This window comes from Carassius carassius, chromosome 21 (genome assembly GCF_963082965.1).
Source record: "Carassius carassius chromosome 21, fCarCar2.1, whole genome shotgun sequence".
Classification (NCBI taxonomy): domain Eukaryota; kingdom Metazoa; phylum Chordata; class Actinopteri; order Cypriniformes; family Cyprinidae; genus Carassius; species Carassius carassius.
The window spans coordinates 1,977,840-1,990,150 of record NC_081775.1 but is presented as its reverse complement, the minus strand read 5'-3'; the positions used below and the strand labels follow the sequence as shown (position 1 = coordinate 1,990,150).

The 12,311-nt window shown below is 44.0% G+C and overlaps 1 protein-coding gene across 2 annotated transcripts in view; it reads left to right on the top strand.

The window, feature by feature from the left end:
- cacna2d3a (calcium channel, voltage-dependent, alpha 2/delta subunit 3a) overlaps positions 1-12,311 on the top strand; it is a 243,042-nt gene that overhangs the window by 177,749 nt on the left and 52,982 nt on the right. For both annotated transcript variants that reach the window (XM_059503008.1, XM_059503007.1), the window contains 4 exons: positions 5,710-5,755; positions 5,870-5,964; positions 10,519-10,612; positions 10,956-11,051. In XM_059503008.1, the coding sequence (XP_059358991.1) occupies positions 5,710-5,755; positions 5,870-5,964; positions 10,519-10,612; positions 10,956-11,051 (331 nt within the window). The remainder of the gene's footprint in view (positions 1-5,709; positions 5,756-5,869; positions 5,965-10,518; positions 10,613-10,955; positions 11,052-12,311) is intronic.

Sequence of the window (12,311 nt, the reverse complement as noted above, 5' to 3'; positions counted from 1 at the left end):
GTCATTTTTCCTTTTAGGTTTCCATTTCTGTTTCCCTCTGTCTGCTGCTCTTCCTTCTGCAATATCTTGTATTGCAGTGCACGCCTCTTCCTGCTGGTGAACTTGATGCACTACTTCTTCACTCTGGCGCACATATTGAATAGTTTGAGTTAATGTGAGATCAGATATTAACTGTAGTATGCCCACGACTATCCGATCCTGGATGTTTTCATCTCTATGTTCACCAAAGTCACAGTGTTCCGATAAATCATAGAAAGTTCTAATAAAGGTTTCAGCCTTTTACATGGGTGCTGCGCTCTTTGATAAAAGCAGGCACGCTCGTGGATCACGTTTCGTTTAGGGAAGAAATACTCGTTGTATTTTCTTAACACAACATCAAATTTCTTCTTGTCATCCTTCTCAATAAAGGATTTAAATATATGTTCGGCTTCATTTCCCATGGCATAGATTAATGAACTGACCTGGACATCCCCATCTTCTTTATCCAATTTAGTAGCACTCCGAAAGCACTGAAAACGTTGTTTCCAGTCAGCCAAGTTTTTGGACGATCAAATGGAGAACACTCCAGGGGGGTTGAATTTTGCCATTCCTCTGAGGCTGTGTGCTCGTCAATTACTTCTGACACCATGTAAAGGTTTTAAATGAAAACACTGGTCTTAACAGGACAACAGAATCCTTTTATTCTCATCACTAGCCATGAACTCAACATGTGCAGGACCTATCAACCAATCTACTTCTTGGAACAACCACGTAATCATGTTTTCTTAAAGCAACTCAAACATTACAGTATATATAACCATTTTAATTTATTTCTTTAATGTTTCTCTAGTGGCCCGAACATAGTGAAAACAATGAGTAGAAACATTATTTGTGCTGAACAAGTTGTTTTTGAAAGTTGGTGCATAAAATTGATAAATTGTTACTGAAGCGTAACAATTTTATTTAGGCTATAGGCCTATAATTTATTGTAGGCTATAATAAACCTGTTTTGAAAGACGTTTTTAAAACATTTTCAGTGAGGAGTAGCCTAAGCTAATAGCTTATTTTATTTTTTTTTCCTCACAGGCAGCGAGTCACAGCGTGTCAGTTATGCAGTGATGTGCTATTTGTAACAACCTGGTTTGTAGTCTTCTGTCTGATCGACAGCAGAATTTGCCGGTGCTTTACATTGACTCTTGCACTACACAGACTGTCACAGATCACCCTTAACTACAGTTCCCACAATGCATCTCACTGATTACAATCACATCTGAGGGCAATTCACATGCTCTACAAAAGGCTTGCCGAGTTTTGTTAGCTTTAGTTTAATCATTCTAGTTTAATCCCTTGCCTTGACCTTCTGCTTGCCTTAGTTTACCTCTCTAGTCTTGCCCCGTTGGAGATTGTCTGCCCCTTGCCTGATCATCACCTGGATACGGATGACCCCATTGGACTAGCCTATTGGGTATTGTTCGCAGATCCACGCCAGCCTATGCACCACTCTTCGTCTTGTATCCTCTGTTCCTGTTTGCCAGTGTCTGATCTTAGCCTGTCTTACCATGTGGTCTAATAAAACTTTAATAAAGTCTCCAGGACTGATTTCATGTATTTATATATATATATATATATATATATATATATATATATAAAAAACTCAGTATGGTAAAAAAAAAATTCAAGTCACTTCACTGTCTATAACTTTTAATATTTGAGCATTATCAACTCTGGTTGATAAAAATTAAACCCCTAAAGGGTCTTCTTTCCAAAGACACCAAAATGATGTGTGTAACACACTGCAGTAAGGAACATTTACAATTTTAAGTTAGGGTAGGGCACTTTCAGCTGTGAGTCCTATAATGGGGGGTCTGGTTAACAGGTTAAATTGTTGCGAAGCAAATTAATTGTAATATCAATTTAATAATAAAAGTAACATATTAATAATGGTCAGAAAATAACAGGCCTACATTAGTTGGAAATGCCAAATACTCTTAATAATAACAATATTAATGATTTTGACAATATCTCTGGTTAAGGTCCTTACATGCATGACCTCTTTCAACACATATATATTACACGTAAGTAATGTTGTCCACTAACTTGTTTACATTATTTAAGCATTATTTTATTTATTTGTAAGGCTGCTTTATGTTTGATTTATGTTGGAGTGTTTAATACCTTTTAATGACGAGACTTCTTTGGTAATCGGACTCTCAAAAATTATGTAAAATGTGGATTTAGATTTATCGGCCAACATATCGGTTATCGGCTTTCATAATTAAAGAATTATTGTTATTATTGTAATTATTGTCAAAATTTTTATATCTGTGCATCCCTAGTATCCAGTCTATAGGCAACAATAATCTAGAGTTATTATACCATATATGCATAAAACAATTAGATTTCATTTAGAACAGTCAAAATTACTGCAATATATTTACATTTATATACAAACCCACACAAACAAACCACACTGTACATAAATATTTCAGCCATTATACTCTTTAGAATTATAATTGGTTAATTCAGTTCAATGTACCCAGCCAGTCAGATTCACATACTCATACTCATTACCATTTACCTATATAACCAGTACGTATTCAATGTATGTTATTTCTGTGCGCTGCCTGTAATGATCTGTAATGATGTCACAAGCTCTTCCTTCCAGACAAGGTCTCCATTTTCAGCTGTCCAAACAACCGCTGAACACTCTTTCTTTACACAGCTTTTTTAGCTCCCCACAGCAGTCTAGGTGCATACAATATTACCTTTTCTCCTCCATCCAGCTCTTGTGTTAGCTCTGCTCCTAATCCAACATCCCTGGTATCAGTCTGTAACTGGAAAGGCTTAGGCCATGCCCACGCTTACACAGGTATTTTTATAAACCAGAGTTTTCCTTCTTCCATTTAAAAAAATAAAATAAATAATCTCTGTCCACATGAAAACACAAACGGATGCTATGATGCACTTTCAAGAGCATGCCAAGCATAAAGGTGGTGATATAATCTCAACCACAAAGCCATGTTGCCAAATCCGAAGCCTGGAAAAGTTTCCAGTTGGCAGAGGTAATAGCGCTGGCTCCGACTTCAAAAGCCAAAATCTCAAGTTTCTCTGTCTACACAATAACACTGCAACCAGAGTTTTTGAATATCAACACCCTGGCAGGTGTTTTAAAAAATGTTCGGCTTCAGTGACCTGGTGCTGCGTTTGCGTGTGGACGAATGGGCAAACCGAGTAGAGAAAGCTGCGGCTTTAAAAATGTGGACAGTGCCTTAGTGAAACTGGTGGTATAAGAACTAATGCTTGTGTTAAATCCTATTTAATGATGTCAAATGCATGTTCACATTATTTTGTCCAGATCCAGGTGGTGTTCTTTGTTTGTGTGCATGTAATGGTGTTGCCAAAAATCTCCCACTGTGAACTGTTGAGGAGGGCTTCAAGGTCCAGGAACCATATGGCACACTCTCTCAAGATTTTCTGGGAGCAGACACAGCCTTAGACTATATTGCACCATGGTATCCAGTTTAAGAGGAGCTGGCTGCATTAGGGAGAACCAGAGAGGACAGTGCATAGTCTCCTGATATCCAATCAAGTCCACCTCCGCTAAATCCACCACCTCGGGGTGGAGCCTCTATTTCCGGGCCTTAGCACCTGCCTTAAATAAATGTCTGCTCTCTGATTGGGGTGCCCAGGGAGTTAGACTGCCCTCGGGGTGAGCAGTTTTCCCTGAGCCCATAGGTGTATCTGGTGCGCCGACATGCAACAGGCATGATGTGTGATGTAAGAGACCACTGAAGTGTTGTCTATGCGCACAAGCACATACTGGCCTCTCAAGTCTAGGAGAAAGTATTTCAGTGCATGAAACATGGCCAACATCTCCAGGCAACCGATGTGCCATGAAAGATGCATGTCTTTCCACTCACCCTGAGCTGAGTAACCACACATGATCGCTTCCCAGGCTGTAAGGGATGCATCTGTCGTAAGCTTTATTTGATGACAAGAAACTCCCAACACGGGGCCAAGAATCAAAGATTCTTTCTAATGACTAAGGCATGAAGGCATTGATGTGTGACCTTAATCATGAAAAGTGTGTTGCTCTTTAAGGAAATCTCCTTGGTCGTAAACCACTGCAAGGGTATCGTGTACAGCAGATCAAATGGTATTATATTGAATGCAGCGTCCATCAGACCCAACAGTCTCTGAAACTGCTTCACAGTGAGTGATTGACCTAGCCTTACTTTTTCATGGCTGCAAGAATCAATTCAATATGAGCAGGAGACAGATGCAAGTGCAAAGACAGAACGTGTCTCCGAGATGAAACGGAGCTGCTCGTGTGCGAGCAAACAGATAGCCTAATTCTGATACATGCGATGACTATCCATTATGACATGTAGGCATATATATATATATATATATATATATTTAATAAAATTTAAATAATAAAATTCTTATGCATTGCAATCCTTTAATTTTTTATATTTGGCATGTTTGTGTGCTGCTGTGTGTCCCTGTGTTTAATAAGCAGCGTGTACGCATTGCGGACCTGCCTATACTAACACGCTCTTTAAAGAACAAAGATAAAACATTGCGCCCGACTTTAGACCAGGTTTGAGTTGGTCTATGGCGCAGTCTATTTTCAGCTCCTTAAAATAGCAATGCACCAGCAATGCGCCTGAACACACCTCTTTTTTAGACCAGCACACCCATGGGTGCAAAAATGAGCACAAATGGATTTTCTAATTAAACGACGTGGTGCTTGACGGGAAAATGCGAACGGCGCTGGACTGAAACTAGCAAACACACTTGCGCTGTGCCTTGAGTCGCATTGTGCTGTGTGTATTATAGGGCCCTTAGCCTTAACACTAAGCTCTAAGCTGAAAAAAAGAACCAGAAATTGGTATGCTTTGTCCCTGAAAGCAAATCTTAGGAACATCTTGTTCAAAAACTTCAGGAAAGATGGAAACATGGAAGTATGCATCCTTCAGATAATAAACCAGTCCTTGACTGTGCCTGATTTGGGTTATAATCTGTTCGATTGTCAACATCTTGAACATGAGTGAACAATGAAAAATGATTCATAACCGTGGGACTGAAAATGCAGGTAGAAAAGGGGTTTCACACACAATCTTGACACCTTAGAGTGGAGATTGAAAAAAGAAAGAAATAATAAAAAGCCCCAGCATGGAGGTATCAGCTTAGCATGCAGGAAGCGTTTGTCAAGTTTGCTCTTTGGGTGGATGTCCTGTTTTTCACTAGGCCAGTTGATTTCTTAATTTATAAGTTTAAGTCAGTTTTAAGTTTAAAGACCAGTTCTGTCAAATGCATGTTTGTTAGCTGTATTTATGTGGGCTTAAAGGTGTAATGCTAGTGGACAATGTTTACTTCTTGCATGGCTTACCTTTAGAATGTAGTGCCCTGAATGTGTATCTGAGCAAACAAAGGCTGGCATTATCTAGAGACCTAACTTATATACTTAAGCTGTTTTAAATAACTAACTTTTATGTAACTATTAAATAAAAGTTTAATTTAACTAATGACCTAAACCAACCGCGTATCTAAGCATGTGCCTCTATTTGTGCCATTAACAAACAGAATGTCTTATTGAAAGCTGATGAAAGAAAATATCTCCCACAATTAGAATTAGATTAGATCTTTATTATTTTTATTATTATTATTATCTAAACTGAAACAGCATTAAGCAACAGCATGAAACAGATGTTTCTTCTATTTCAGGACTACATGATTTGGAGCATCCAGATGTTTTATTAGCGAATGAATGGTACAGTAGTATCTTAATTTTGTTTTATTCAGTGTCTTTAAAGTATCTTTTTGAGGAGTCTACAGAATGTTTTTGGTGTTTGCATGTGTGTGACAGATTGGTTTGACTTTTCAGGACATACTGTAACACAGAGGAACATCCAGAACACATTTTCTTATCTCAGATTGATGCCATTAAGCTGTATTTTAATGGGGAAACTCATCTGAAGTGTAAGTTGCAGGAATGCATATCAACACTAACATTTGTTTTGAAAATGTCTCGGTTACGTTTGGTAACCCCCGTTGCCTGAAGGAGGGAACGGAGACGCCACGTCGGTGACCGACGAATATGGGATATCGCTTCGATAGACCAATCTGCTTCAAGTGTAAACTAAACGAGCCAATGCACATTGGCATGCAATTATTGCATCCAGCTGCCGCTGATCACTGCGTGAGTATAAGAAGGCAGTGCAATGCATTCCAGTTTTTCGCTGAGGAGCCGAGCCGGGGACCCGGCAGCTCAGCGGCGGTACAGCAACCATGGCGACGTTCCCTCATTCAGGGAACGAGGGTTACCATACGTAACTGAGACCCTTTCAGTCGGTCACTCTCGACGCCACGTCGGTGACTGACGAATATGGGATCCCTATCAAAGCGCCATGGGTGCTGCCCCTTCCAGTGCCCTGTGCGAGCCACCTGCGCACCAATAGGTGTAGGCCGGGGCTCAGAACAAGTAGCTCCACTCACCCTTGTCAAAGCACTACCTCACTGGGTGAGATTGGATAACACTGGGAAAACGTACCCAGTCCGCTTGGAGTCGGGACGCTGCGGAAGCCCCATCCTTCCCGAAGGGGGTCTCGGAGGCAAATACACATATAGCATCTGTTTAGTATACGGAAAAATTTGAGGTGATTAAAACCCTGTTGGGAAGGCAGAAGTCTGCCGGGGAAACACAGGCTCTAAGGCTAGACCGTGGACTATACACATATGAGTACCGCTTAGGTCTCAATATGGAACCCACCCTTCCATGGTTCTCACGGATTCATCATGAAGGTCTGGCGCCGGACATTCCGCCGCATCCAGCTGCTTAGGGTGATGGAGGATCTCAACAGGGTCTACAGTACGGACACTCTGGAGCGGTTTAAGCAAGCCGACACTAACTGGGGCCTCTCAGTGCCACTACCCGTTTGAGGTGAGAACACAGGAGGATACCAGCTCTACACAAAGGCTATAGAACCTAGCAAACGTGTTAGGTGTCGCCCAGCCCGCAGCTCTACAAATATCTGTCAGCGAGGCTAGTACCACGAGCTAGCGCCCAGGAGGATGCAACACTTCTAGTTGAGTGAGCTCGAAACCTGAACGGGCAGGGCACATCCTGAGCCTGATAAGCCAGGGTTATGGCATCCACAATCCAGTGGGCCATCCTCTGCTTAGAGACAGCACTCCCCTTCTGCCGGCCTCCGTAACAGACAAAGAGCTGGTTTGAGGTCCTGAAGCTTTGTGTCCGGTCTAGGTAGCACCTTAATGCTCGGACAGGACAAAGCAAAGCCAGGGCTGGTTCTGCCTCCTCCAGGGGTAGCGCTTGCAGGTTCACCACTTGGTCTTTGAAGGTTGTAGTGGGAACCTTGGGCACGTAGCCAGGCCGGGGCCTCAGGATTACCTGGGAGTCAGCCTGCCCGAACTCTAGGCATGAATCGTCGACCGAAAATGCATGCAGGTCCCCTACCCTCTTGATGGAGGCCAGTGCAAGCAGGAGCAGAGTTTTCAATGAAAGAAACTTTAGCTCAACTGAATGCAAAGGCTCGAATGGGCCCTGTTGTAGTGATTTAAGCACTAGAGACAGGTCCCAAGAGGGTATACGGGGGGCCGGGAAGGATTTAACCTCCTTGCCCCTCTTAGGAACCTGACGATGAGGTCATGCTTACCCAGAGACTTCCCATTCACGGGGTCATGGTACGCAGCAATAGCGGCAACCTGGACTTTGAGGGTGGAGGGAGACAGCCTTCGCTCCAACCCTTGCTGCAGAAAGGATAGCACGACCGCAATCAGGCATCTTCGGGGGTCTTCTCAGCGAGAAGAACACCACTCAACAAACAGGTTCCACTTCAAGGCATAAGCGTGTCTCGTAGACGGTGCTCTCGCTGAAGTGATGGTGTTCACTACCTCTTGGGGTAGGTCACCTAGAACCTCCGCGTCCCATCCAGGGACCAGACATGGAGTTTCCAAAGGTCTGGATGCGGGTGACAAATGGTGCCTCATCTCTGAGTCAGTAGATCCTTCGTCAGAGGAATTGGCCAAGGAGGGGCTGTTGCAAGGAGCACTAGTTCGGGGAACCAGGTCCACGTGGGCCAATACGGCGCTACTAGCAAGACTTGCTCCTCGTCCTCCCGGACTTTGCACAGTGTCTGTGCGAGAAGGCTCACTGGATGAAACGCATACTTGCGTAGGTCCCGCGGCCAGCTGTGTGCCAGTGCGTCCGTGCCGAGAGTTCCCTCGGTCAGGGAGTAGAACAACTGGCAGTGAGAGGTCTCTGGAGAAGCAAACAGGTCTACCTGAGCGGCTCCGAACCATCTCCAAATCAGCTGGACCATCAGGGGATGGAGTCGCCATTCTCCCGGGAGCATTGCTTGAGATAGCTCGTCGGCCGTACGATTGAGCAGGCCTGGAATGTGAACGGCACGAAGTGACCTCAGAACCTTCTGACTCCAAAGGAGGAGGTGGCGAGCGAGTTGCGACATGCGACGGGAGTGTAGACCACCTTGTCGGTTGATGTACGCAACGGTCGCAGTGTTGTCCATTCGGACCAGCACATCCTTGCCTCATAAGAGACCTTTGAGACGGTTCAAGGCAAAGTGTACTGCTAGCAACTCTAGGTAATTGATGTGCCACTGCAGCCGCGGGCCCGTCCAAACCCCTGAGACTGCATGCACATTGTACGTGGCCCCCCAGTCGGTGGTGGAGGCATCCCTTTAAACCACAGCATGCCTGGAGATCTGCTCTAGGGGCACCCCTGCCCGGAGAAATGCAAGATCTGACCACGGAGTGAGGGTTTGGCGACAGGCCGGTGTAACTTGGACCCGGTGAGTGCCGCGCTTCCACGCCCAACTCGGGACTCAGCCATAAAGCCAGTGCTGGAGTGGTCTCATATGTAATAGGCGCGGAAGGATGGACACATGAAAGTACACGTCCTTCAGGTCGATTGCTGCCAACCAATATTGGGGACGGACGCACCCGAAAATGCGTTTCTGTGTCAACATTTTGAATGGTAGCCGATGAAGGGCCCGATTCAAAACTCGCAGATCCAAGATCGGTCGTAACCCACCGCCTTTTTTGGCCGTCCTAATATCGGCTGGAGGGACCGGCTCTATCGCGTCCTTCGGTAGGAGGACAGCGATCTCTTCCCGCAGGACAGGGGCATCGGACGCTTTCACTGTAGTGAAGGGGACACCGCAGAGCTTGGGGGGATGCCGGGTGATCTGAATCGCATAGCCGAGGCTGATGGTTCGCAGAAGCCAGCGAGACGGGCTGGGTAGCGCTGACCAGGCGCTTAAAAACCGTACAAGCGGGACCAGCGGAACCACAGCCGTACCCGCAGAGGGGCAGCGAGGTGGAACCAATTCGGGCGGCTTGTGACCCCGAGACTTGCTGGGCCAAGTTCTTGACTGCATCGCCGAAGAGGCCGGTCTGGGACACTCCTGGAACACTAATGTGGACATCGCACGACCCAGCGAACTCGCGGTGACCTTCGCCGCTCGGAGCGCGAGGTAAGTGGCGGTTCGGAGTTCCTTTAGAACTTCTGGGTCATGACCACCCTCCTGCAGGTCCTTCAGTGCCTTAGCCTGGTGCACCTGCAGTAACGCCATGGCGTGTAAGGCGGAGGCAGCTTCCCCGCAAGCCGTATAGGCACTGCCGGTCAGACCAGACGAGTGCCTACAGGCCCGGGAAGGAAGCACCGGGTCTACACGCCAGGAGGAGGCGGACTTAGGACACAATTGCATCGCTACCGCCCGCTCCACCAGCGGGATTCCCGAATACTCCTTCGCTGCACCGCCATCGAGGGTGGTGAGGGAGGAGGAGCCCACCGGCCGGTTTCTGGCAGTAAAGGGTGCCGTCCATGACCTGATGAGCTCGTCATGCACTTCCGGAAAGAAAGACACTGGGGTGGGGCACTGAGAACCAGTGCGCGCCACCCCGAGAAACCAATCATCCAGCCGCGAGGGCTCGGGACGCGGTGGAGGATTCCACTCGAGCCCTACCCTCTTGGCGGCCCGGGAAAGCATAGCTGACATTTCGGGGTCCGACTCAGGCCTTGACACCATCCTAGAGGGCGGCAGCACAGCCGAATCTTCGTCCGACAGCTCACCCTCCGATGCTCCCTCCTCCCACCTGCTGCCTTCTTATACTCAAGCAGTGATCAACGGCAGCTGGATGCAATAATTGCAATGCCAATGTGCATTGGCTCGTTTAGTTTACACTCGAAGTAGATTGGTCTATCGATGCGATATCCCATATTCGTCGGTCACCGACGTGGCGTCGAGAGTGACCGACTGAAAGGGAACTGTTTTTGTGTTGCCCAATTTTTATGTATACTTTATTTAAAATAATAATAATAATAATAATTACTATTGGATGCAGATCCATGATGGGCAGCAACTCTGTAAATATATATATTATAGAGTTGAAGATATATTAAAAGATATTAGAGCATTAGGTATATGTGTGTGTGTGTCTGTGTATGGGGGGAGGGAGGGAATAATTTTGTTAGTATCTTGATTGTTTTCATAGGTGATAAGGATCTAATCCAGGAAGTACTATTTGATGCAGTGGTCACAGCACCACTGGAAGCATACTGGACCAGTCTCGCTCTCAATAAATCTGAGTAAGAGCTGTACATATTTTCTTAATACAATACAATTTTTCCTCACAATGTAATATATTGTCTGTCTTCTGAAGCAACTATTCTTTTCAAATAAATATTAACCAAGCAGCTACTGTTTTTCTGTAGCCTTTTCTCAGCCTTTTGTAAAATCTTGCCAATAAAGTGTGTAATGCCTTCTTTACAGAATTCAATTAGTTCCCCATTTGTGAAATATATAGAGAAGTCAAATGGGTTGTGAATACCATTTCATGTTGACTTCAACTATATAATTTTAATTCAAGAATTCTTTCTTGTACAGTTCATTATTCATTATGTGTTTCTGTGGTTCTCTTTGTCCTGGTAGGAATTCTGATAAAGGGGTGGAGATATCTTACCTCGGCACTCGAACCGGACTGTCACGCATCAACCTTTTTGTGATGCCAGACCAACTGACCAATCAGTTAGCAATTTATATCTTCCATGACAGAGTTCATATTGTAGTCTAAATTCTGTAGAACAATAGCAACTAATGTGTAATAAATGTTTTGCAAGCGACTGTAAATGCCAGTGTTGGTGTAGTAATGAATGAAAAGCAACAATATTGTTAACTTGACTAAACTTTTTTCTTCTTGTTTTCAGTAGTGTAAGATTGCCTCTGCTGGGGTCAAACTAGTGTAGCTTTTTCAGTAACAAGCTATTTTTACAACAATGGCCTCCCTTTCATATGTAATGTTGGAAATTCTGATTCATTCTAATGAAACCATTTAATTCCAAATGATCCTCTCCATATGTGTAATGTTAGTATAAATTAGAAATGTATGAAATTTTATAAATATATATAAAAATTAGGTAACACTTTATTTTAGAGTCTCTAATAGTTTTTATTAGCGTGCATATTAATAGAATATTAGCCATTTATTAGTACTAATTAAGCACGTTAATGCCTTATTCTACATGACCTTATTCAACATCCCTAATCCTATCCAATACCTAAACATAACAACTACCTTACTAACTGGGATTTATTGAGGGGAAAGTCATAGTTAATAGTGAATACATGTTCCCTATTCTAAAGTCTTACCAACTTCAGCTGTATTTAATGTAAATGCATCTGTCCGATTTTTATGTTATTTGCTTTTGAAAATGAAATTAATTCAAAAACCATCGTTTTTATCCCAGATAACTACAGCTATTATTAAATTATATCATCTGCTGTATTGTGAACTATAAAATCAGATTCCTGGTGCTTCCAATTTGCTGCATAGGTAGCTGGCACTATGGAAACTCTAATCTTGGGTGATCTCTGAAGCTGTTTAACATTTCATCAGTGCAGATGATGTTCGACAATCCACTCCATATTGAGTGGTATAACTGTGAGTTATCAGTTGTGCTACAACTATATGCAGCTCCTCCTTATCTCCTGTGAGGGGAAGGTTATGTCTATGTTAAAAGTTTAATGGCTTTCCAGTCACTTTGATACTTTGTAAGTAGTTGGTGCTAAGGGCATCATATGCCTACCACACTGTGCCACAGCCAACACATGAAACAGTATGTTCTAGTCACCAGGGTAATTAGAAGCACCAAGGAATTAACCCTGTGCCAATGCTTGTTCTTTGGAGGGCTAACATTCTGCCCTGCAGATTTTAGCTTAATCTCTAATCAATTACATATGAACCTTGAAAACAACTTTATAAAATTACTTGAAAACAACAGCCAGGGG